This window comes from Macrobrachium nipponense, chromosome 24, assembly GCF_015104395.2.
Source record: "Macrobrachium nipponense isolate FS-2020 chromosome 24, ASM1510439v2, whole genome shotgun sequence".
NCBI classification, from domain to species: Eukaryota; Metazoa; Arthropoda; class Malacostraca; order Decapoda; family Palaemonidae; genus Macrobrachium; species Macrobrachium nipponense.
In genome coordinates, this window is record NC_061091.1 from 74,246,412 (window position 1) to 74,274,252 (window position 27,841).

Consider the following 27,841-nt stretch of genomic DNA (forward strand, 5'->3'; position numbering starts at 1 on the left):
CACGTGACTTACTCGGATGTTTTGACAACTTGCCTCCTACCGAACGCAGTCAGTCGGCAGCTGTCAGAGCGACCGAGGTCAGTTACGAACTACGCTGTTGACTTAGTTCGGTTGTTAAAGAGCAATCATTACTTCGTCTTAATAGCTTGTCACAGTACCCATACCATCGACACCCACCATGGAGTGTCGGTGTCCTATCCACTACCGAGAACTTCGCTGCATGGGGATAGGAGGATGCGAAAGACTTCGTGGCAAACGGACAGACCAGTATGGGTACTGGACATCACCGAAGTAGAGAAGAGGGATAGGTCATGCGACTATTTCCTTCTTTTCCTCTGAGGAACTGCATGACTTCTCCTGCGAAGTCAAGCATCCAGGGGATGGGGATCCGTGATCGCTCGATTTCGTACCGAACTTCGTAGCGAAGACTCAGAACCCTTCGGTCCCTGACGATTGGTTCGAGTCGTTCACAATCCCCTCCCTAATGGACTTCACCGCCTTCGATACGAAGGGAGATGCTGCCTTGTCCGCAAGAACTTCTCCGTGGCGCAGGTACTGAAGGCAGGGGTCTGGTCCAACCAGACCACATGCCCTTCCTTCTACCTTCGGGATATTGCCCACAGGTCCTTGGATCTTTTTCCCTTGGGACCCGTGGTGGCTGCTCAACACGTTGTGTAGCGAACCCAGACCCTCGCAGGCTGAACAGCATTGAGTCCTGTGTGACCGTAAGAATGGATGAGTGAATGAGAGTGTGACTGGCTCCTCTTCCATCTTTTTCTTCCCCTCTACTGTGGTTAGAGGGACACGGTCGTCACCCTGCTGGGATAAGGACAAGATGCAGGTGAGCTACTCAACAGAGCCCCCATCCTATCCCTAGTGAAGCGTATATCCACCCACTTCCTCCAACAAGGGGGAGGAAGTGGATGCCAACTTGAGACAACCCATACTTTATGTTGCCTCTTGCAACAGGAACAAGTTCTTGCTTGCTGGTACGAAGAGATACGCTGGCCTCTCTCTAGTACTCGGCCCAGAGGTCTGACCATTGATCCTGCGGTGCACCACCCCGATCATCGGACAGAGGTTTGGATCCCTCCCTTGCTCTTACGACCAGGGAGGCACTCCAGGGTTTGACGAACACCAGTCTGTTCACCAAAAAGACTCAGATTCCTCCCACCAAGAAGTGAGTCTTCCTATTGTTAAAGGACCGATGGTTTGTATTACGTATCGGAACAAATGACAATTTGTCGAAAATTGCATTTTTCCTAACTATACAAACCTGAGGTCCTTTACATATAGTCCCTCCTCATGCCACCCCATCACTCTGCGTATTTTGCATGGGCCAAAAGCAAAAAGTGATTTGTTTTACCTCCCAGTCACGCGGCGCGCGACTGTCGGACAAGCAGTTAACTACCGTTCTCCCCCTTGTTCGAAGCTTACTATTGTTCCAGCTGCCGCTAGCTACTTCCTATTGTTAAAGGACCTCAGGTTTGTATAGTTAGGAAAAATGCAATTTTCGACAAATTGTCATTTTTCGTATCTTGGAACACATTTTACATGTAAAATGGCTAATCCGTTCCAAGCCCTCCAAAAACACCCCAGTAAATTATATTTCCAGGCCTAAAATATGATATTGTTAAGATACAATAAAGTTTTGTACTACTTACCTGGCGGATATATACTTAGCTATAGACTCCGTCGTCCCCGACAGAAATTCGAATTTCGCGGCACAGCTGCAGGTAGTCAGGTGATCTACCGCCCCTGCCGCTGGGTGGCAGGAATAGGAACGATTACCGTTCTAGAACCAGATTTTCTCTTCCACCTGTCTCCTGAGGGGAGGTTGGGTGGGCCATCAATCGTATATATCTGCCAGGTAAGTATGTACAAAACTTTATTGTATCTTAACAATATCATTTTTGTACATGGAACTTACCCAGCAGATATATACTTAGCTGATTGACACCCTTGGTGGTGGGAAAGAGACAACTATTTACTGAATAGACAGGTAAACAACATACGTTGTAGGTAATAAATAAATAAAACCTTGGTTCCTACTTGATCAGCGGAAGACTCCATGGCTAATGCCTAGGAATCTGCTTCGCCTCAAGAGCCTCAGCGAGGATGTGACCTATGGCTAAGAGTTCTTGTGGGTCTGTCGATGGGGTCTTATCCATTTACTCGACAGAGCCTCTTACATGACAATATGCCTATGCCTAGTGGCATAATTAAGGAGCACAACACCGATCCTGATCACCTGATCCTAACACGAGGGTTAGTGCTTAAGTTGAAAAGAGTTATCTACAAACTCCTCTCAAACAACCCAAAGAAAAAACACGACGTTAAATAAAATTTAACTCACTAGTTAAGGATCAGTATCTGCTCCCTATCCCAGCAATGTATCCGCAGACACGTATCAACCAAGAGAGAAGGATCCCTCGAAGGTTATCTTGACATCCTTCGGATAATGGGAAGTCAACCCAGAGTTGCAACTCCCGTATGTGACAGCTAATATGTCCTTATAACATATTGTTAGGGAAAGAACAAGAATTCGGAAAAGCTCGCACTTCATGCGCTTTTAATTCTCAGCTGTTTGAAGGAATCATCAATGCACTTATCAAGTGCTTAGGAGATCACAATGTCTCAAAGAAGGCCAGGGCGTTCTTTGATATAGATCTCTTCTGGGTGAAGCCTGGAGCCTGGCTAGCGCTTCGTGCCTGGCAGGCGCCTAGCGCCTGTCTAGCGCCTCGCGCCTGGCTGGAGCCTTGCTCCTGAATGGCGCCTAGAGCCTGGCTGGAGCCTCGCGCCTGGATGGCGCCTTGCACCTGGCTGGCGCCTCGCGCCTGGCTGGTGCCTGATTGGCTCCTCCTTCCTGGCTAGCGCCTCGCGCCTGGCTGGAGCCTTGCGTCTGGCTGGTGCCTTGCGCCTGGAAGGCACCTGGAGCCTGGCAGAAGACTTCATGATTACTGTCTATGAGTCTGCATGCCTCAAGAGTTTCAGCGAGGTAGGGACCTATGACTGACAAACCCTTCTGGATCATGTCAATGGGGGCTAGCCCGCTTACACGACAGAGCCTTCTCGATCGTGCCAATGGGGGCTGACCCACTTACATGGCAGAGCCTTACCTGTATCATATCAATGGGGACTAGCCCTTTTACATGACAGAGCTTTAGGTTTCTCTTTACTGGAAGGAGCCTTGCGCCTGGATGGATCCTCAATCCTTGACTGGAGCCTAGCCTTGAAGGAGCCTGGCACCTGGATGGAGCCTGGCTGGCTCCTAGAGCCTGGCTGGCTCCTAAGCCGGTGGCTGGCTCCTAGAGCCTGGCTGGCTCCTAGCGCCTGGCTTGGCTCCTCCACACTTGCTGGAGCTTCGAGCTGGAAGAGTCTCTAGGTTGTCTGGCGATGTCCACATCGGACACTCTTATATCTGTCCGATTTCTTCGCCTCTGGCGCATTTGCGCCAGGTTGGAGGCCCGCTCCTTCTCAGTATCCGACCATGACAGAGTTCCTTGGAACTGTCCGCCTCTGGCGTTTTTCGCCTGTATTGGCATTGGCGCTTGGCTGGCGTACATTGTCGAGAGTCCTGAACAACCACATAGTTTTATCAGGAGACTGGAGAAGGGTGGGAAGAAATTCTTCCCCTTTGAGCTTTTGGCCCCTGGCAAGGGAGGTGATTTTAGTCAGCTACACCCAGTAGACGACGGATATCTAACAATACGAGAGAGAAGAGTCTTCCTCCGAGGAGGATCCTTCGTGAACACTTCTTTTGCTAACGAGATCTCTTCTTACATGTTGAATGAGGTTCCTCGTTGCAGAATCTTCCCTATCCTTGCCCGAAGGAAGGAAAGGATTCTGGAAGTCGAAGGAGACTCTGAGCTGAAATTGGGCGGAACCCTGATTTCTAGCTCTTCTTTTGAATCCTTCTGAATACCTTCTGGGAAGCATTTTGAGCCCTCATCGCACCCCGAAGACTCTGTAGGCAAACGTTTAAACCATCTCTTCTTCTGTAGATGAAATGTAAGTACCCCTGCCTGGGCAACGAAACTTCTATCTGAAAGTGTTTGCGTCAGGAATAGAGGGATTTAGTTCTTTTGCCAGACCATACTATGCTGGCAAGAACCCATTGCCGAGTCTCCATTGAATCTGATGCGAGATTCCAATGCACAAAAAATTCACTTGTCTTCTTGGTCGTTTAGGGCTAAGAGAAACAAAGAATTCCTTCATAAACTTCCTCAAAGAAGTTTGATGAGGAGCAGTTCCATTTTGTCGAACACGGAATCTGTGGCCACAAAAAGATCCCATTCGAAGTACATGTATATCCTACTCTGTCGTATTGCGGTATCGTATAAGATCCCGAAGATCTTAATCCTCTGTTATCTCTAATTCCCCTTGTAGAGACAGGAGTATAGCCTTTTTACTTTTACTGCGTTCTTTGATAGCAGATATATACATAGGTGATTCTTCCCTCTGAAAGTGAAGAAAAAACCTTGCTATGTGGTTCACAGAGGTATCGGAAGAGGACAGTTTCCTCATTCCATCTAGCACGATCTGCAGCAATTCTATGTCTTAGCCATGACTATTGTCATTTACCTTGAAAAAACCTCTCATTCATGTCCACTTCTGGTCAGTCTGCAAGCAGACAGACTCAGAGTGGAGAGGTTTTATAGGTCTATTTATAATAGATTCTGATAGAATATCCAGATACTCTTGGAAAAGCCTTACGAAACATGCTGTGAGAAGAACGTGACTTCTGTGAATCCAACCTCTCTAAGGCCAAAATGAGGCATACATCCTCTCTTCCTTTGACGCCCATTTATCTTAATATCTGTTAAGAATTTATAACTAGGGGAAAAAAGACTAAAGTTTATTCTCCTTTAAATTTAAAGATGTCTTATATTGCTACCTCTCTTGGTTCGAGGAAAAAGAAGCAGTCTAAAGGAAGCCTGTTCGTCTTCTACCTTACAAAGAGATCTATGAAGAAGACTTTCCGCAGGTTCTCACAACTCTTTTCAATAAATGTTAGACATACGTTAACAGTTATTATCTTCGACCGAGAAGGTTCTCACGGACATGCAAATACTTGCATCGAACCTCTTAAGGATCGTTACGTTCCGTGTCTGTTCCCAAATAGGTTCTCTTTTGTTAACGCGAACAGGAGCGAAAAAAGAGATTCTCGATGCTCTTTGCGATATGAGAGAGTCGTGGAATTGGCCTAAGTGATTAAAATAAATCATTTCATCATTCCTTGTAAGCGACCCCTTTTCGATTAATTGGGTAAGGAAATCAGGAACGAATCTTGCCGTTACCGAGCCTGCTGTCCGAGAGGCTACTGGACTCTTAGGTTAATAACTCGCTAAAACGAGAAAATAACTTGGATGGTGTTTCTGGCGCAATTTGCGCCAGGCTGGCGCTTCCTTCTAGTTCTTTTTAGGTTATGTGCCATAACATCTATGCCTTTATGGTACCCGACATCCTTCACATGTTAATTCCGTTCTTGGTGGGAAAAAACTTTTATATACGTAGTATAGTCCATTCAGGGAAACAACTTCTGCCACTAAGAGAATGTTTCCCATCCGACTCACCCAACTTCTCTTGAGCAATATCCGATTCTAAAAAGGTTGTGTGCGTTTCTCGAAAGGATGAGAGAATTATATATATCGCGCTCTGCCGTATTAGAATCCTTTATAATACTGTCACATTGTGGTAAACAGCATTAATCTAGGAAACCTTTGTAAGGATACTAGGAATTCTGTAGTTAACCTCGGTATGTGCATAAGACTTGACCATACCGTAGTCTTAAAGTGAATTCTCTACTACATTCATCTTCTCACTAAGCATGTACTCTAATAAGCCATGCTTTCGTAAGCATGAGAGCATTATACAATATAGAGTTCCGCTGCGTTAGAATCCTTTAAAAATGTTACCTCCGGTAAACAGCATTGAAATGTTGTAATATCTTTCTTATTGAAAACTTCTTAGCAAAAGGCAGACAATATTTTATTTATGTTTGCTTAACTATCCCCTCAATCCGAGGCTAAAACCACGATTGTAGGGGAGAGACACGGTTAGTCATTCCATCCCGCTGGAGAGAGACATGTAACCAACCATTCATGACCGACACCTACATGATACTGCGTTGGTGTCTAAGCGTCAGCGATAGCAGTCTCGTTAGCCGACTGGCCTTACCCTTCCAGAGTTGCCAGCTACTCCATTTAATAAAGGAATCTTATAAAATTATTATCGAACTTCAGGAAGTTCTTATAATGCATATCTAAGCGAAACAAGACTTCGATAAATCTAGAAGCTAAGTAGGTGTTTGCTTCTTAACAATCCCTTTAAGCGTAGTCCTTCCTATGAAATTCCTAGAAGGATACTGGTGGTTAATTGAGTTGCTCAGCAAAGAAGTAACTACGGTATGTGCTTATGATTTGCCGTATCGTATTCTCATACAGCAGATACTCTACTACCTTCTTTCCCTGCCGAGGCAGATAGAGAAAGGAAAAATTTTTTCTATCTTCGTTCTTTTCGTTAATAGAACGATAGAAAGAGTATATATTTCTCCTTAAAGAAGGAAGTTAATCCAGGAACTCTTTAAATCTTCGTGATTTCCTCATAAATCGTGGAAGAGACAGAATTCCTGTTCATCTGTAGGGTTTACGGAAGGAAAGTAGATATTTCCTATACCGCCATCATACCCAAACGTCGATGAGCTTCTTATAAGAAAACTCCCAAAGCTCTTGCCTCTTCATAACGAGGGAAGAGCATGAATGAAGGAGAGAGTCCTCTGAATAATGACAAAAATGGCTTCTCTTAGTATCAGAATCCTTCTGGCAAAAGCGACGGCCGCCTGTGCGACATCTTGCACCTTTGCCAGGGGAAAGTTGCTCAAGTTGAAAACTCAAAGAGGAGCCTCGCGACTGACCTCTCTCTCATAAGAAGATTAGGAATATTCTGGCGCCTGGCTCCTTGCGCCTAGCGCCTGGAATGTTCCGCACGCTAGAAAGGAGACTCGCTCCTGGAACGTTCCGCTTGCGTGGAAGGTCCCGTGCGCCCTGATAGTTCCGAGCGCCTACTAGACCCCTTTTAGAAAGAGCCTCTTGCTCGGAAACGTTCAAAGGAAGGATCGTTCTGATTGCCACTCTACTATAAGGCTCCTTGCTCTAGCAGTCTGTTTTTCTGGCGCAATTTGCGCCAGGCTAGCGCTTCGTCTCTTTGAAGGCGCCTTGCGCCAAGAAAAATTTTCTAGAACGCGGCTCGCGTTTGGTTGTAGGAACGCGGCTCGCGCTAGTCTGTCAGCTGGAACGCGCCTCGCTGCTGGCTATTGGAACGTAGCTCACGCTAGCTTGCTGGAACGCGGCTTCCTGGCAGCGGCTGGCTCTTGCTCAGTGTTCTCTTAGCTTTCAGAGAACGCGCTAGATCATCGAAACTCCAAACATACATTCTTCGTCTTTTCGGATGTAGATGAAGAGACGCACTTTTTTTAAAGGATGCTTATCAATGGCTATCCTTGGCAGTTCTGGGACGTTCTACAGAACCTGCCGAGGGGACGCCTGACCCGGTGGGGGTTCTCCCTAACCTTCCTGCGGCTGTCGACTTTCCTCCTCCACTGGGTCTGGAGTTTGAAGAGGAGGTCTAGGCCTGGAAGCGCTACGGAGCCGATCAGACGCACCCTCCACTGCACTGGGAACACTATAGTATTCACTTCTTACCTTTTTAGAGCTCGCCTTTTGAGCTCCATCCATTTATCTTCAAATTTGCACATATGAATTTGTAGATTCTGTGGAGTAAGAAGGTGATGAGGATGCAACAACTACTAGAATTGTCAATACTCTTAACTGCTCGTTAGAACGAGAGCTCTTAAAGCTTCTAAAGGAAGCGTATCTAGTTATATGCTTTCTGACTTCCTAAAGTAGGAAGTTAGATCTTATATTTCCTTCATCAAGTTCTAACACTTATACACGTATTAGTGAAAAAAAAAAAAAAAAAAAATCAATATTTCCCTTATTGCAAAATATATGAGTGTCTACCGAAAAATTCGGTAGTTTCACGTAATATATTCTTCGAAATTTCTTCGAAGCAAATTCATTAAAAAGTTAATAAAAGCGTATGCCAAACCAAAGACCCAGTACTTCCCTGCAAAAGACAGCCCAGAAGGTCGATGGCTATGAAAAAACGAAAATCAAGTCAGGAGGTAGCAACAACGTATGTTGACACTACCGCGACAGAGAAAATCTGGTTCTAGAACGGTAATCGTTCCTATTCCTGCCACCCAGCGGCAGGGGCGGTAGATCACCTGACCTACCTGCAGCGTGTGCCGCGAAATTCGAATTTCTGTCGGGGACGACGGAGTCTATAGCTAAGTATATATCTGCTGGGTAAGTTCCATGTACAAAAACATGTTCTAGGGTTACAACGCCGATCTGACGAAAGAAATATGACTCCAAAAAGGCAAAATACTGTACATACTTGAGTAATATTCAACTGCATGTAATGTTCAATCCCATTTTTACTGCATATATTAGGACTTTAGCATATGTCCCTTAGCAATAAGCCTAGCCTATGTTAGGTTGCTACTGTAGCCTAGTCTATGATTCTGACATCTAAACCTAAGAGCTAAAAGCTTAGAATATGCCAATAAAATGTATAAATAATCAGTATGTACTAATTTCAAATAATTATTAATTAATCATTAACTATAATACACAAACAAACAAAAAACAAACCTTCCAATCGATTGTTTACATTCAGCTCTTACCCGTCTTACGAGTATTAAACGAGCGCCTAGCAATCATTTTTCCTAGCACACAGTAAGCCATAAATTGTCATTAGTATCTCTCTTCAACTAATGAAACTACCAAACAGTATAATAACCATTCATTTCTATTCTTTATTCTATCTTTACCTAATGGAGATACCGAGTTACTGACACTATATGAAAACAATGAAAATCAAATTTTCATTATTAAATGAAGTTTTATTGTATACTTACGAACAATTATAGAGCCGTGATTTCCACGAGCGGCAGGATACTAAATTCAAATTTAGCGCGTCGGCCGTGCCAACACTGGTGGTGATGACGTCATCTCCCTCCACTCGCGGGAGAACCAGGTACAACCTGCCCAGGTGAATCCATTCTTTCTGCCCGTCCGTCCACCTAAGGGGAGGAGGGTGGGTAATAATTCATAATTGTTCGTAAGTATACAATAAAACTTCATTTTAATAATGAAAATTTCATTTTTATTGTAGTGTATTACCGAACAATTATAGAGCTGATTACACATTTATGGGAAGGTGGGATTCAGTGGACCACTAGTATTTTTAAATGGTTACATTTATTGCAATACCAGTAAACACTCAAGGTGTCTGTTGTACCTTACCTTGTAAGAGAGCTACAGCAGACTGTTACTGCCTCTGGTCGGTGCTCTTCTTACTATTGTAGAGGAATTGGAATTTGACCAAAGTTAGCCTCTACAGGAGTGGAATCCTTCCGTAGTTCAAGCGAGTCAAGGCTGACTGACGGAGGATAGTAACAACAAAGATTGCCCTTGCCCTGGGCTAAGACCAGAAATTCAATCATACAAAACATTTGCACCAACACCAGATTTAAAAACATATACCCAACCATTGTAAAATCTGACCTAACAGACTGGTGAGTATCCCAGGTACTCAGTACGCCCCCAGCTTCCCTTGAACTCGACAACCTATTCAAGGTGAAAAGTTAGCATAGAGGTGACGACCCTGTGCCGTTTCTCCCCAAAACCATGCCAGAAACCGCCACCGGACCTAACGTTTTACAATTCTCGAAAACCGTTTCTATCTCTTTGAGATAATGACTCGCAAAAACCGAATTCGATCTCCAGAACGTGCTCTGAAGAATCGAGCTAAAGATAAATTCTTTCTGAATGCTAAAGAAGTTGCCACTGCTCTAACCTCGTGAGCTTTAACTCTCAGAACGAAAGAATTGTCGTTCTCGGACTGCGAGTGAGCTTCCCTGATAAGCTCTCTAATAAAGAACGATATAGCATTCTTAGAAAGAGGACGAGAGGGATTTTGAACCGAGGTCCAGAGCTTAGAAGATTGTCCTCTAATACCCTTAGTGGCAAACAGATACTGCTTAATAGCCCTGACTGGACATAAGAGCCTTTCTTCCTCCTCATGTCCAACCAAATCAGATAAGTTCCTTACCACAAAAACTCCTCGGCCAAGGATTAGAAGGATTCTCATTTTTGGCTAGAAAGGTCAAAGATACCGAAAACTACAGCATTGCCTTGAGATAAAACCGACTCTTTTGTCTATAGCGTGCAATTCGCTGACACGCTTAGCAGAAGCTAGTGCAATAAGAAAGAGTGCCTTCTTAGTCAAGTTCCTGAGTGAAGCCGACTTCAAAGGCTCAAACGGTGGCCCCATGAGGAACTTAAGCACCACATCTAAAGTTCCAAGCCATGTATCTTGCGGGAGCTTAGTGGTTTCAAAAGACCTAATGAGGTCCGACAGATCTGAATTGGAGGAAATATCCAAACCTCGATGTCGAAAAACCGAAGAGAGCATGGCTCTATATCCTCTGATCGTCGAAGGAGCAGTTTTCTTAGAGTTCCTAAGAAATAGAAGAAAATCTGCTATTTCTGTTAAAGAGGTCGCAGAAGTAGAGACTTTAGCACTTCTACACCACTCTGAAGATTCTCCACTTCCCTTGATAGAGTTTGTTAGAAGACTCTCTCCTACAACGAGCGATAGCTTCTGCAGCTCTTCTTGAAAATCCTTTCGCTCTGACAAGATTCCGGACAGTCTGAACCTGTCAGAGCTAGAGCGGACAAGTTTTGGTGGAACCTCTTGAGTGAGGTTGTTTGAGAGCCACTTCTCTGGAGGAAGAAGTCTGGGGAAGTCTACTAACAACTGGAGAAGGTCCGGGAACCACTCTTTCCTGGGCCAAAAGGGAGCGATTAACGTTAGTGTTTACATTGCTGTGCGACATGAACTTGTTCAGCACCTCTCTTATTAGACCGAACGGAGGGAATGCATAAGCTTCCAGACCCGACCAATCCAACAGCATTGCGTCCACGACCAAGCTAGAGGATCTGGGACTGGAGAACAAAAGAGGAGGAAGACGGTTGTTCCTTGATGTCGCGAACAGGTCTATTGACGGTCGTCCCCAAAGGCGTCAAAGTTTCTGACAAATCTTGTTGTCCAAAGTCCACTCCAGAGGTAACACTTGCTGTTGACGACTTAACTCGTCCGCCAGGACGTTCATCTTTCCCGGAACAAATCTCGGGACTAGCTGAACCTTCGCTTCGTTTGACCACAGGAGGAGATCCTTGGCTACTTCGTAAAGAGAGAAAGACTGAGTCCCCCCCTGTTTCCGCACGTACGAGAGAGCCGTGGAGTTGTCGGAATGCACTGCCACTACTCGACCTTCTACTAAGCTCCGAAACTGTCTGATGCCCAAGAAATTGCTAACAGTTCCTTTACATTTATGTGGAACTCTTTCTCCTCTCCGACCAAGCTCCTGAAGTCCGTTGATTTCCCAGTAGGGCTCCCCAAACCTGTGTCCGATGCGTCGGAAAAGAACTGTAGGTTCGGGAGGATGGGTCGTAAATCTAACCCTTCTTCCAACCTTGCTCGAGAGAGCCACCACCTTAGGTCCTCTTTTATTTGATCTGTGACAGGAAAGGTAATCGAGTCTGGTTGTGTCTTCCTGCACCAAGAGGCTCTCAGGAAAAACTGCAGAGGTCTCATGTGCAGTCTTCCCAACGTCACAAATTTCTCCACTGACGTCAATTTGCCCAGGAGCCTCATCCACTGATTGGCAGAACTTACCTTTTAGTCCAAGAACTCCTGAACTGTCTCCCGGACAGCCTTGATCCCTCTTCGGGGACAGAAAAGCCCGAAAAACTTGAGCATTCAGAATCATCCCCAAATAAAGGATGCTCTGAGATGGAACCAACTGGGACTTCTGTTTGTTGACTAGAATTCCTAACTTTCTGGCAAGATCCAGAGTTGTTCCAAGGTCCTTCATGCACCGACTCTCTGATTCCGACCGGAGAAGCCAATCGTCCAGATAGAGGGAGATTGCTTACTCCTAATATGTGTAGCCAGCTTCCTATCGGGGATAGAACCCTGGTGAAAACTTGAGGACGCGGTCGCTAGTCCGAAGCAAAGCGCCCGAAACTGAAACACCTTGCCTTCGAACATGAACCTCAGGTACTTCCGAGATTCGCGATGTATCGGAATGTGAAAATAAGCGTCTTGCATGTCCAGAGAGACCATCCAATCCCCCTGTCTGATGGACTCCAGAACCGACCGAGTGGTCTCCATATGAAATTTTGTTTTCTGGACATGCAAGTTCAGGGCGCTCACATCCAAAACCGGCCACCAGCCCCCTGATGACTTGGGAACTACAAAAAGGCGATTGTTAAAAGCATGGAGGAAAATCCCCTTCTATCTGTTCTATCGCTTCTTTGAGAACAAGCGCTTCCCACTTCTGCGGCTAGCGCCAGAAATTTGTCTGAGCCCGGAGAGTATGCCTGGAATGGAATGGCACAGGTGAGAGCGAGGGAGGTGAAACGAGAGGAATACGATAGCCGAATATTGAGTACTTTGCACTACCCAGGCTTCTGCTCCTCTGTTTTCCCATTCCTCCCAAAACAGAGCCAGCCTGGCTCCCACTGGTGCCATGAAGAACCGAGCTTTCATTTGGAAGGTTTGTTAACCTTGGCCGAGGCCTTAGACTGAGGTCGCAAATTCGATTTCGGCCGAAAGAAGCGCTTGGGTTTTTCTCCCTCGAAAAGGCGCTTGGGCCAGAGGAGAAACCGAAGGAACAGTTCTCCACAGAGCTTTAGGTCTCTTAGTAGACTGTGCCAGTAAATCCGAAGTGATTTCTTATCTAGCGCAGACGAAATTTGACAACACTACATCGTCTGGAAAGAGGTTATCTCTCACAAAAGGAGCAAACAAGAGAGCAGACTTCTGTTGGGACGTAACCCTTTTAGAAGCAAAGGTAGCACCAAAGTTGCCTTTTCTAAGGGTACCAAAGGCGATGAGCGAAGCTAACTCATCACATCCATACCCTAATGGATTTGTCCGCACAGGACAGAACACCAATCCAATCCTCCGCTAACTCCTGAGAAAGAGAAGGACAGTCTTCGATCTTGGCCGCTAAAGCGCCAATAGTCCAATCAAGGAAGCTAAAGACTTCCAAAAGTTTAAATTGATTCTTTACAACGTGGTCCAACTCAGGCGCTGTAAAGAAAACTTTCGCTGCGGCGAAAGCAGATCTTCTAGAGGAGTCGATTAAACTGGAGAAGTCTCCCTCGGAGAGCAGAAACTCCCAGAGAAGGAGCTTCCCCAGTTACATAAAACCTATACCTCTTACGAAGCAACTTAGAGGGAGGGTAAGCAAAAAGAGCCTTCCCTAAGTCTCTTTTCATAGACCATCCATTCTCCGTCTCTTTCAACGAATGTCTAACCGCTTAGATAGAACAAGTTTTTGGGAGGAGAGGGTCTGAAGTTTTCCTCCTCATCAAAAAAGTCGAAGTTGGGGAGCGCGGAGCCGCTTTCTCAAAAATAATCTGGATAAGATACCAGAAGAAAATCTAAGGAGACGTGAATAACACGAGAGGTGATGTGAATCCTCCTCCTCTACTTCTTCTTCATTCTCCGATACCGCCGAAGAAGTAGACGGTAAACTACAACCGGATCTGAAGGTTTCGAACCACCCTTGGACTCATTCATCCAGTTGGTTAACATCTCTAACTGCTTGCGCAAGGCGCCAGAGACGAATCAAAAACAGTTAACGTAGGCTTGGAAGAGCCTAAATGTTCAGCAGGAGGCGGAAAAACTACTTGCGCCTCGCTCGGAGCGCCGAAATTCGAGGGCGAAACAGGCGCATCAGGCGTAACAGACGAAAAAGCGCCTAAAGAAAAACCCACCCTTAGAACTGCTAGCTACAGCGCTAAAACCACAATCTCTACTAGTAGATGGAGCCGAAAAAGGCACAGGATTGACGCGACGAACGAGCCGCTAACGGCCGAGGCGCAACCCTACTCTCCAGGCTCCTTATACCGCTTGACTGGAGGAGGCGAAGAATCGGCGCCTGAACGCCTCTTTAAGGGACGCGAAACGGGCGAATCTCGCCAAGAGCGCCGTGCGACCGGAGACGAATCGCTTGAATCATTTGAAAGGCGTCTGACCGCAACACCTTTCCAACGCTTAACCGAGCCCTGTTGAGGCGCAACAGGCTCAACAAGAGAGGCGCCTGTCTGTGGGCAAATCCCGATCGACTCCCTTGGACTTCCGGTATGTCTTCTCCCCGGTGCGGGGGAGCTGGACAGTGACTTTTGTCTAGGAGACGTGTCAGGACAGACAGACGCACCCTCAACTACACTCTTACCTGAAGCCGCTTCTACCAAAAACGTCTTAACTGAATTACCAAGTTGCAAAACCGTATTCGCTAGTACCTGAAAATTTCTGATCTAACCTCGATTCCAGACTGCAATGGTGTCGGAAGAACTACACGAAGCCGGAGAAGTGGGATTAGTAGGAGGAATAGGAGGTGTAGTTAAAGGAGACATATCAATTTGAGGAGAAACAGAAGGAACAGATGCATCGCAAGACGAAAGCAGAGCTAGTCTACTTTCCCTAAGCGCTGCTTTTCTAATTCTGTCTTTAGCTAATTTCTCCGAGTATGAACAAAAAAAACTTTCATTGAGAATCAGTCCAATCACTACACTCGTTACATGTTCGATCTGCTGAACAAACCTGTCCCCTACACTTAACACATTTAGTGTGAGAATCATACTCTAGCTTTGGATAATCTAGTTTTACATCCTGAGATGCAAAACCTAACTCCCGACGGACTAGAATCCGACATGGCAACGCCTAAATAAAAAGCAAAATAACAACAACGCCAAAAAAGAGTACTTCACCAATTCCGAAGATCAAATCCACAAGAAAAAAGCGAAGCAAAGTCATCCAACCGCACCGACCACCGATGTTCACCGGACGCCGGCAGGAAAAGAATTGGATTCACCTGGGCAGTTGTACCTGGTTCTCCCGCGAGTGGAGGGAGATGACGTCATCACCACCAGTGTTGGCGACGCCGACGCGCTAAATTTGAATTTAGTATCCTGCCGCTCGTGGAAATCACGGCTCTATAATTGTTCGGTAAGACACTACAATAAAACATAAGTATATGTAACGTCATAATAAAAGAGAAGATGAATTCTAAAAAATACGTATTTGTTGGCAGTCTGATAAAATATTTTATGATATCTAATTCACAATATTTTTATTAAATGTATTGCATGTACTCATTTCAAATAATTATTAAGTAACCATTAACTATAATAAACAAACAAAAAAAAAGCTTCCAAACGTTCGTTTACATCCAGCACTTACGAGTATCGAACGATCGACAAGCAATCACTTTACACAGTAAGCCATAAATTTTCATTATCTCTCTTCAACTACTGAAACTACCAAACAGTATAATAACCATTCATTTCTATTCTTTATTCTATCTTTACCTAATGTTTTTTTTTTATTAAATGTGTTGCATGAATAAGTTTTTCAATTTACAGCATCCTTTTACCAATAGAATACTTAAAGCACAAGGGGTAGATGCTGACCAATAGGAGAGCAGGACCTTATGGGGTGATTAGCATCAGGAACCAATGGGAGAGCAGGAGGATGGTGGCAAGTTTACTCAGTTGGCGGCGCGGGAGTTTTAAAATTGTTCTCGGTAGTCCGGGCGAATCTCGGGACTTTACAGCAACAACCTTTCGTATTTTGAAAACTTTTCGTATGTAGAGCAGTAAAATTTTTCGCATTGGCTTTCGTATCTCGAGTTTTTCGTAAGTAGAGCCTTTCATATCTCGAGGTACTACTGTATATTTGTGATAAATATGCACACTTTGTGAGACTATGAAATAGCACACAGAATCCTGACTACTTACCCAATATATAAGAAAAGCTTAAACACATCACTTAAGACTCATTCCGTTTATGATGGCTGCTGCTTTATCTTAATTTGCTTAACATCCGGCTCTCCAGAACACATACCTCTAACCTTAACACATTACATGGTTGTATTTCTAACTTATGTAAATCAATAAAAATAAAAATACCAACAACTAATATTCAACATATTCATAACATATTAATTAGTAAATAACATAGAATTGTATAGTTCCAACTTATGCAAATAAACAAAAATAAAAATACCAAGAACTAATATCAAATATACTCATAACATATTAACATAAGAAAATCAAAGTACACACACAATAACTTACAGCAACTATGTTTTCACCAATCATAAGGGAATGCACATAGATGCCCGGTATTCTGTCTTCAACCATTTCTTTGATACGTCCCATACTGAAGGGGAAGCAACAAGTATCTCCTGTAAAAAAATGACAAAGATAAAAGATACTATATGTAAAAAAAGCAAATAAATATAAATTAATATAAATATAATATAAATATAAAATTAATATAAATAAATATAAAAATTAAGGTCCCTATTTTACACTAAGTTGTTTGGCTATGTCACTGACACTTATATTTAGTTTTACACTTCACTTCTATCTTTTATTATTAACAATGACATGCCTATTCTAAGTCCTGTGAAATAGTGTCAGTTCACCTATCTTTTGCTTGTCAAACAGAAGGTAATCCAACCAAGGATGTGCCAAATTCTCAAGTGCTTGTCAACCTCTGACTTGGCTTTTCATAAACCTACCATGGCACTGTCAACTCTATTCACTTTTAGTATTTATACTTTGCAGCAAATTGCTATTCCAGCGTTTATTACTATAACAATTCCTCATTCATTCATAAACAAATCACTTATTCCTACCTCTTTTTCACTTTAATAAACGCATGAAGTCATAAAAAGGGAATTCTTCACTTAAACTTAGCAGATACTGATCGATCTCAGGTATAGTCTTTTGGATCACCAGCTGAGGAAAACCAGCTGAGGAAAGTGTGGCTGTTTAAGAGTAATTGGTGTTTGTTATTGTTTCACCAGACACTTCCATTGCTTTTTGTGTTAAATCTCTTCCACTTTCATATTTGCATCATTCAAAATTCTATCATCAAGTTTTCCTTATAACTGGCTAAAATCAAGGCCAATGCCAAGTCCACATTTGAGACAGAGTACATGTCCAGACTTTGGTCAGTAGACAGGAAGCCATCAAGGCAAATTAATGCCCAAATGATGAATAACTTCTCACATAATGCTCTGCCTTATATGGTGTCATGTTGGGTGGGTGGGTGGGTGGGGGGGATAATCCAAGTGGATTAAACCCCCCAAACTTGGTCAGGGTATGTCACCCTGTATGGTCACTTAAGGATGGACCCAAACCGTTGGGACCTACGAGGTCATTCAACACTGAAAGGGAAACTGAGAGTAAAAGGTTTGAAAGGTGTAACATGAGCAAAACCTCAAAGCAGTTTTACTGTTAAACAATTGTCGGGAGAGGGCAGAATTAAGTCAGATGGAAGAAAGAGAATACATACACCTTTCAGACCTTTTTACTCTCTGTTTCCCCTTCAGTGCTAAATGACCCCGTAGGACTGATTGACTGACATACTATAGATTTTAGGCAAACATGCCAAACACTGGGGCAACTAAGGCCATTCAGCGCTGAAACGGAAATTGACAGTGAATACGTCTAAGAGGTGTAACAGGAGGAAAACCTTACAATGGAAAGTAAGAGGGACGATAGAGAATATGAACAGAGGTACAGTAAAAGAAGTGAAAGTAGTTGCAGCTAGGGGCCGAAAGGACGCTGCAAAGAACCTTAAGTAACGCCTATACTGAAACGCATGAGGTGCACTGACGGCACTAACCCCTACGGATGGTGACCTTGGAGTGCCTACAGTTTAGATGGCCAAGATTATCGTCTGCTAGATAATTGGCGGACGAATACAAACAAGATGGTGCACGTATGTTTTGGCGCGATTTTTGAAAACGTGCAGTCATAGAATATAGAAAAGCCTAAATAAACATGATATTGTCATGATACAATAAAGTTTTATACATACTTACCTGGCAGATATATACTTAGCTATAGACTCCGTCGTCCCCGACAGAAATTCGAATTTCGCGGCACACACTACAGGTAGGTCAGGTGATCTACCGCCACTGCTGCTGGGTGGCAGAACTAGGAACCATCCCATTTTCTAAAAGAGATTTGCTCTTCCACCTGTCTCCTGAGGGGAGGCTGGGTGGGCCATTTAATAGTATATATCTGCCAGGTAAGTATGTATAAAACTTTATTGTATCATGACAATATCATTTTTATACATTCAACTTCCCTGGCAGATATATACTTAGCTGATTGGCACCTTTGGCGGAGGGTAAGAGACAGCTAATTACTGAATAGACAGGGAACAACATACGTTGTAGGTAACAAAAATATAAGAAACCTTGGTCCTACCTGTGTCGGCGAAAGACTTCATGGCTACTGCCTAGGAGCTTACATCGCCTCAAGAGCCTCAGCGAGGTAGTGACCTCATGCTAAGAATTCTTGATGGTCTGTCGATGGGGTCTTATCCACTTACTCGACAGAACCAAAGGATCTTTGTCAATGGGGTCCTATCCACTTACATGACAAAACACCTTGCCATATGGCATCATTAAGGAGCATAACACGATCCCGACACCTGATCCTAATACCGGGGTTGTAGTACTACGATTGAAAGGAGTTATCCCCCCCCCCAACATCCTTTCAAAACGACCATAAAAAAACTCAAAACCAAACAATCTTTTAGTTAAAAAAATACAATATTATTTAAGGATCAGTAACCAGCTCCCTGTCCCAGCACGGTATCCGCTGATACATAAGGTCCAAGAGAAAAACACTTTTCATAAGTCACTCTGACGTCTTTTAAGTAGTGGGAGGCAAATACCGAGTTGCATCTCCAATATGTTGCTGCTAATATGTCTTTCATTGACATATTTCTATTAAAGGCTAGGGAAGTTGCAATTGCACGGACTTCGTGTGCTCTAACCCTAAGCAGCTTAAATGTTTCCTCTTGGCATTTCATGTGAGCCTCCGTTTCACATTTCTACGAAGAATGCTAATGCGTTCTTCGACATTTGCCTCTTCGGGTGTTCCTTACCGCGCACCATAGGCTCTGATTACAACCTTGAAGTTGACTCTTTCTCTTCAGATAAAACTTCAGTGCTCTGACCGGACAGAGAGACCGTTCTGTTTCTCTTCCCACAAGGGGAGAGAGGCCCTTGATTTCAAAACTTCTGGGCCAAGGCTTAGAAGGATTCTCATTCTTGGCCAAAAACAAAGGTTGGAAAGAGACAACAGCAGAATCTCCTCTAAAACCTACCCAAGAGTCTAATGCATGTATCTCACTGACCCTCTTGGCCGTCGCGAGGGTCAAGAGAAAAATGCACTTCCTCGAGAGGTCCCTAAAGGATGCCTTATCAGGTGGTTCGAAAGTAGTTTCGAAGAGAGAACTGGAGGACCACATCTAGGGTTTCCAAACTTGAGTGATAAAGGATTTAGACTTTGTAGTACCAAAGGATCTTATCAAATCATGGAGATCCTTATTGTCTTCAATGTTAAGGCCCCTGTTTCTAAATACAGCCGAGAGCATACTTCTATAACCTTTTATGGTAGAAACAGCTAAACGTGATTCCTCTCTAAGGAAGATAAGGAAATCAGCAATTTCGGTCACAGAGGTATCGGAAGAGGACAGCTTCTTCGAAATACACCATCTACGAAAGACTTCCCACTTCGATTGATAGACCCGCAGAGTAGAGGACCTGCGGGCTCTGGCAATTGTGCTTGCAGCTTTTCGCGAAAAGCCTCTCGCTCTGACAAGTCTTTCGATAGTCGAAAGGCAGTCAGGGAGAGAGCGTGGATGTTTCTGTGATATCTCTCGAAGTGGGGTTGTTTGAGCAGATCTGTCCTCATGGGAGAGATCTGGGGAAGTCCACCGTCCATTCCAGTACCTCTGTGAACCGAATCTCGAGCGGGCCATATGGGGCGATTAGAGTCAAGTTTCGTCGCCTCCGAGGAACGGAACTTTCTTACACTTCCCCCAGAATCTTGAACGGGGAAAAGCGTAGGCATCTATGCCCGACCAGTCCATGAGAAAAGCATCTATCGCTATTGCTCTTGGATCTTCTACAATGGAGCAAAGGTTTTCTATCCTTCTGGAGAGAAACGTGGCGAACAGGTCTATCTGAGGCTTCCCCCAGAGAGACCAGAGCTTTCGGCAGACTTCGGAGTGTAGGGTCCACTCTGTTGGAAGGACCTGGTTCTTCCTGCTGATCTGTCTGCTCTGACATTTTTTGTCCCTTGTACAAACCTCGTCAGCAATACAGTGCCTCGTTCTCTGCCCATATCAAGAGGGTCTCTCGCTATCTTGTATAGTGTAAGCGAGTGAGTCCCCCCCTGTTTTCGGATGTAAGCCAGAAGCCGTGGTATTGTCCGAATTGACCTGGACTACCAACGCCTCTGACCTCCGATCTCGAAGTATTTCAAGGCTAGATGAACTGCCATAAGTTCTTTTACATTTATATGCCAGGACGCCTTTTGTTCTCCTGTCCAGGTTCCTGACACTTCCTTCTTTCCTAGAGTTGCTCCCCATCCCCGTTTCCGAGGCGTCGGAAAACAACACTAGGAGAGGGTTCCGAATCGCAAGGGATATGCCTTCGTTCTTCTGAAGCGGGGTACCACCACCTCAGGTCTAATTTTATTTCTTGAAGAATGGGAAACTGATCCGAAAGATCCCCTTTCTTTCTGTCCCACATTCTTTGCAGGTAAAATTGCAGAGGTCTCAGATTGAGCCTCCCCTAGGGAAACGAACTGCTCTCCAGCGACGAAAGGGTGCCCAGAAGACTTAATCCCATTCCCTCTCTCTGAGCTTCGTTCTTTCCCTAAGAAGTTTGATATTTTCTCAAAGCCTCGAGCAATTCTGTCTTGCGATGGAAATACTCGAAAACCCGAGAATCCATCTGACTGAATCCCCAGATAGACAATGTCTTGGCTGGGACCATCTGAGACTTCTCGAGGTTCACGAGCAGTCCAAGTGAGCGAACGAGATTCAACGTCGTTTTTAAGTCCTCCAAACATTGTTGTTTTGACTTGGCCCTTATTAGCCAGTCGTCCAGATAGAGGGATATGTTCACCCCCTCCAGATGAAGCCACCGTGCTACGTTCCTCATAAGGTTGGTGTGAACACTTGAGGAGCCGTAGACAGGCCGAAGCACATGGCCCTGAATTGAAAGACCCTTCCCTGCATCATGAATTTTAGATATTTCCTCGATGACGGATGAAGAGGGACGTGAAAATATGCGTCTTGTAGATCCAAGGAGGCCATCCAATCTCCTGGACCTCAGAGCCGCTAGCACCGATTTGGATGTTTCCATAGAGAACTTCTGTTTCTCTACGAATCGGTTCAGTGCGCTCACATCCAGGAACAGGTCTCCACCCTCCCGAGGCTTCGGAACTAGGAACAGTCGATTGTAAAAGCCATGAGAGTGTGGATCCGGTACTAATTCTATGGCCTCCTTGTCCAACATTTGTTCTACTAATTGCAGAAGGATCTTCCTCTTGGACAGGGGTCCGCGTACTTCGCCGACAGTTCTCTCGGAATAGACGTCAAGGGAGGTCTGTCCTGAAGGGGATGAGATATCCTCTCCTCACAATTGAGAGGGACCAGTTGTCCGCCCCCTCTCGACGTCCATTCTTCTGCAAAATTCAGTAGTCTGGCGCCTACTGGTGTTTGGAGGACTTGAGGTTCATTGCTTTTCTTGGTAGGTCTAAAGGCAGAAGCCCTACCTCTTCTTTCTGCTCCTCTCTTCTTAAAGGAGGATCTCGAAGATGAACTCCCTCGAAAGGGCGGCTTCGGGACCCGTGTCTCCCCCTTCGTGGCAGGAACAGCTGTCTTCGGCCTTTTGGTTGATTGAACCAGAAGGTCCTGTGTCGCCTTCTCGGTAAGTGAGTGAGAATATCTTTCACTAACTTGAAAGGGAAGGGAAAAGCTGGTTAGACAGAGGAGCGTACAGAAGGGACGACCTCTGTGCCGGAGAGACAGCTTTCGTAAGAAAAGAACTGAATACAGTTCTCTCTCAAGTATTCCCGCCCCGAAAAGGGAGGCCACTTCTCCCGATCCGTCTTGCACTGCTTTATCCATACAAGTCAAAATACTATTAAGGATATCGGGGCTCAGTTGTTCATTGTCTTGTGTCCTCTTGGCCATCACCCCAAGGGACCAGTCCAGAAAGTTGAAAACTTCCAAAGACATGGAACAATCCCTTGAGGAGATGGTCCATTTCAGACATTCCCCAAGTTGTCTTGGCTGAAGAAAGAGAAGCGTCTCCTTGAAGCGTCCCACCAGCGTTGAGAAATCTGCCTCTGCAGTCGCTGGGAGGGCGAGTCCCATTGCTTCACCTGTCTCATACCAGATACCCCTCCTCCCAGAAAGTCTGGAGGGAGGGCAGGTAAAGACAGTCTTTCCCGCCTCCTTCTTGGAGTTAAGCCAATTTCCAAAAGACTGCAAAGCCTTCTTCATGAAATTGTTGGCCGCATCTTCAGAAGGAGGACGACTTTGCGGTTTTCGCGCTCAGTGAACCAGCGAGCCGAGGAGAAGGAGGAGCGGCCAGGACTCAATGAATCTCCACCAAATTCTTGGAGTAAAAGCGCAGCCAACGCTTTGTAGTCTGATAGTCCCGCCGCTTTTTTGATCTTCGGTGTCAGAGACATCTTCTAATGCAAGTTCCACCGGAGAATCATTATTAGCCGAGGGAGAACGTCTCTTCTCGCAAGGTGAAGGACTCTTCGCAGGATCAACTGCTTCCCGACAAGGTCGACGGCCGCCTGTGCGACATCTTGTGTCCCTGTCGGGAGAATGCCGATCCTGAGAAAAAACCCGATAATCATCTAAGCCCTCCTGACAAGAATGACGGCCGCCTGTGCGACATTTTGCATTCTTCTCAGGAGACAGCTGTGCTTGCGGCAAATTTCACAGAAACGGACATATCGTGAACAGGACGACGGCCGCCTGTGCGACGTCTTTCGTCTCTGTCCAGAGAAATCCGTTCCTGGTCCCCAAATCATAAAGAGACGCTTCCTGGTTGATTTCTCCGTATTGTTTTCTTTTTGTTTTGAAGAAAATCTTTCAATGCGCTTGGACGTATGTCCGTCTCTGGACTGTGTCGTCTGTCCGAGCTGTCCACATATGGAACTTGCGCTTGGCTGGTGTCATTCCAGTACGACACTTCTGCCTGTCCGTCTTGTCCGCTTCTGGCTCCTGGCGCCCGGCGGACGGAGTTGCCTGCGCACGACGTTTTTTCCTATCCAGGCTGTCCGCCTTGCCACGGCTGTCCGCGGTAGGCAGGCATCGCTTGAACATAGTTGTCCGCATAGGACATATCTGCCTGTCCGGGCTGTCCGCTTCTGGCGAATGGTGTCTGGAGGTTGGCGCCGTCCTGAGTAGGACACTTTTTCCCGTCCGAGTAGTCCAATTCTGGCGCCGAGCGCCTGGGTGGTTCTGTCCGACTCGGACAACTCTTCGTCATTGTCCGTATGTTGCGTCTCAATTCTATGAGTTTTCATCCTTCTTTCTTTATTCTCTCTGTACTCGTACGAGGAGTAGAGGAGATAAGTCTGGAGTCCGGAACGCCCTTCGGACGAGATCTCTTAACCGAAGAAAATCGTCCTTTTTCCTCGGGAGGTCTTTTCTCATACTCCTACTAAAGAGGAAATCTGCTCCTGCATCTTACGTAAGATGTCCGTACGCTGTTTCTTCCTTCTCTTTGTCATGAATAGGAGAATGACGCTCTGGAAGGTGTAGGAGATCGAGATATTGTCCTTTTTGGCTCTTTTCCTCTCGTAGGGAGAATCGTCCGGAAAACGTTCCGGGCTCGAGTCCAACGTCGGAGCTTTTCCAACTCCTCTTGATCGGACGCGACAATTCATCGGAAGTCCATCCACTTCTTCGAGGAGACGAATCGGATGACGAAAAGCACTCTTTCAGGATGCCTTTGCAATGGCGATCCTTGACAGTCCTGGGACGCTACAGATTCTGCCGAGAGGACTGACCGGTGGGGATTCTCCGTAACCTCCGTACGACTGTCGACATTCCTTCTCCTCTGGGCCTGGGAGCTTGGAAGAGGTCTAGGTCTGGGAGCGAGACAGAGCCGATCAGATGCACCCTCCACTACACTGGGGACACTTATGTCACTTTCCACATTCTTACCTTTAAGAGCTTGCATTTCAAGCTCCATCCTTCTTAATGCGGTCTTCAGATTTGCAATCTCCGTAGTCAGAACTTGCAACATCTGCTACGGGAGAGGTTGATACTGCATGTGCAGGAAGCAATTACTTGGGGGTTAGTTATACTAACTGGCTCGTTAGAGCGTGATCTACTCATACTTCTAGAGACAAGCCTTTACTAACCCTATCTCTCTCTAGTTTCCTTAAGTAGGAATCTAGTTTCTTCCATCCTTCCTCATCCACATTCACACATTCATCACACGTGTTATTTCTCGTGCATTCATATCCCCTACACTTCTTGCATACCTTGTGAGGATCTAACGACACTTTCGGTAGCCTCACCAAACAACCCTCATTCATACATCTTCTAACTTCGCAGCTAGAATCAGACATTTTTGAGCAAAATCCAAGGCCAAAATCCAAAAAACGTTCCACAAAAGCGTATGCCAAACCACAGATCCAAATACGTCACCAAAAAGACAGTCCAGAAGATCAACGGCGATGAAAAAACAAAATCCAAGTCAGGAGGTAACAACACGATGTTTATGGCTACCCTCGACAGAGCAAATCTGATTTAGAAAATGGGATGGTTCCTAGTTCTGCCACCCAGCAGCAGTGGCGGTAGATCACCTGACCTACCTGTAGTGTGTGCCGCGAAATTCGAATTTCTGTCGGGGACGACGGAGTCTATAGCTAAGTATATATCTGCCAGGGAAGTTGAATGTATAAAACAAACAAACCAAGTTATCCTGACTTAGGGCGTGTGCCCTAAACTGGCCGCCTGGGCCCCCAGTATAACAATGATTGTGACCTAACCAAACGAACCAACCTAACCTGACTTAGGGCACGTGCCCTGACCTGGCCAGGGGGCTTTGCCCCCCTGGAACCCCTAGTATGATAACAAAGGTTGTGACCTAACCAAATGAACCACACTAACCTGACTTAGGGCACAAAACTGTCTTCCTCTTTCACAAGGATCATTGTTCCCTCTTTGCAGTGTTCATATTGACCACTATAATCGCCTAAAAGCCACTTTTAAAAAGGAACAAACGTAACATGTCAATATCGTCACAGAACTTGATCTGTCCAAAAATGTAACCGGGTTAGCAGCGGCAAAAGCAACGTGAGACGGACGGGATGAGGAGTAGACAGTGACGCCATTTGACGGTTTTGTATGGTCGCGCCTCGCAGGTCTGGTAGGTCTTCCAGGTGGAAGGGACTACTTACCTTGGTGGAGGGATTATGGGCCACGCAAAAGGTGTTGCCCGGCCTGGCCAACTAAACTGTAAACTACCCGTGACCTCGTAGGTCCCAGCGCTTGGGATCCATCCCACAGGTGACTGCATCTTACTACTAGGGGGAAACACCGCAGTCGAGCCATCATCATCGCGCTGGCCAGGCCTTATTCACTCAATATTTAATTGGTGAAACAAGAATACAATTACATCTTAAAGCATACCATTCAAAAGAGTGAACTTTCATCAACATAATGTGATATATGAAAGCCCCATACGAACTAAAATAAGCATGTGAGCTCTTCGTAAAATATGTTTTCAAGGCAGTTTTGAAATCCAATATGGCGGCAACCGTGTGAGATGTCGTTCATAACCACAGCCAAGTCACCATCTTTCCCAGCCTTCCCAGGACTCATTTGAACAATGTTAGCATATATGTGTACTTTTATTGATCTTACTCAAGATTACAGTTGTAATCAGTACAATAAAACAACATTTTGTTGCCTATATTAGTGGAGGTATGAAACTTCTTATTCCCGGGGTCATGGTTTGAACTGAAATTCATTTTTACCTTGTAATCGGTGGTTTTATCCTCACTGCCATCACGACAAACTCCACAGTGCTTATTTGATTGTAATTATACACATTTTGGTCTTAATTCACTCCAAATTGCACTTGAACCACGTTTCAGTACCTGGTTCTTAAGCGCTCACTCCACAAACAGAGTTACAAGCAGCACATGAGTACACGATTTAAGAGGTGCTAAGATTGCAATACACCCCCAAATCTTTGTTAAAATAAAAATACGATCAGTGTTGCCAATCTTCTGGCAAACACCCTCGTTACCTATTTACCAGCCCACCGCTGGTAGCCCTGCCTCACGGGCCGGTCACACCTGCCCTCTCACGTCAATCACTTATCGTTCGCGGTGGAGTACGGACGTATCCACAGCGAACTTCTTTTTGGTCTTGCCCGGCCTTCATTTGCACCGTTGAATTGATTAAATTTGGTGACGAATTACGCTTTCCTTTGGATTACGGTTTGAATTGCTCTGTATACCTTATCATTAGAAATGGATTCGGCTAAAGAAGAAACAACACAGGCTATGACAACGACATCAACCTCTGCATCCTCGGCCACGACATCACAGAAAACGACGAGCGGAACTTCAACGACGTATCGTCTTTGCCAACAATGCAAGAAGAGGATGAGTACCCTAAGACACGACAGTCACTCATTATGCGTAAATTGTAGGCCTGTCCAATGTAATGTGAAGACTAGATGTGTAGAATGTCAGGAGTGGTCTTTGGAACAAATGTTAGGGTATCTTAAACATAGGAGGTCTTGTATCAAGAAGTAAACGTAGGCAGGAAGAGTCTAACGTAGAACAAGATAGAGATTTAGAGACAGTGCTTTTTAAGAAACTTGAGAGTAGGTTGACATCGAGTATGACGTCTCTGTTTACTGATTTTATGTCAAGGCTGAGTGAAGATAGATCAAGCAATAGGGATACTGAAAGATACATAATCGTTCTTTTCCAGCTCCCCTGCCTGTTCCAGAACCAGCCCTAACCGGTGCTGGGGGTTATGGGGATCCGCAAGCCCACAGGGCAGGATCCGCCGTCCCCCCTGGCGCGGAGCAGGCAGAGTTAGTAGCAGTTTCCCCTTTAATCCCTAACAAAGATGGTAAGTTTATATCAGAATTAGGAGACAAAGTGACAGATAAGAAAATAGCACCAGGTGTGGAGGAAAAGATCTCTTTAGCTTTAGAAGAAACCGACAGAAGTAAAGATGACCAGGGTTCTTTCTCCGCTCGATCCAGCGGATTGTATTTTTCCCTCGGGTCTATCATCCCGGGGAAAAACAGATAAAGGTATTAGTAAGAATGTAATTCAGTCCTCGTCTACTAATAAATTCGTAGAGGAGATTCCTTCTTCTTCTCGAGTTCCGTTCGGTCCGGGGGTTAATCCTAGTCCTTCGGGTAGGTTAGATCAAGGGCTAAATATAGCAGAGTACAATGCTAATTTTCTCTGGGCTATCACAAGGGTAATAGAACTCTAGTTAGGCAGTGTTTTCTGATGAACTACAGTGACATCAGAAATCACGTGCTTAAGAATTTTCCTGAATTTGAAGATGATCTTAGTTTTGATTTTCAAGGTGGAGATTTTTCAATTTATTGGCTCTCTTTAAAGAAGATGAATGAGGGATGTAGCCCTTCTGAATCTATGTTTCAACTTCCTTCCTCTCTCCTCCTTCCTTCTTCTTCTTCTTCCTTTTCTGTTACTTCTTCGGAACTGATATCTGCTATGCCTTCTGGGTCAGTAGGGGTTTCTATTTCTCCTTCTTCTATGTTTCCTACTTCTGAGGG

At 45.1% G+C, this 27,841-nt stretch overlaps 1 protein-coding gene across 1 annotated transcript in view; it reads right to left on the reverse strand.

The window, feature by feature from the left end:
• Positions 1–27,841, reverse strand: part of LOC135205793 (palmitoyl-protein thioesterase 1-like) — a 122,748-nt gene that overhangs the window by 54,116 nt on the left and 40,791 nt on the right. The window contains exon 2 of the mRNA XM_064236945.1: positions 16,284–16,393. Coding sequence (XP_064093015.1) covers positions 16,284–16,393 — 110 coding nt within the window. The remainder of the gene's footprint in view (positions 1–16,283; positions 16,394–27,841) is intronic.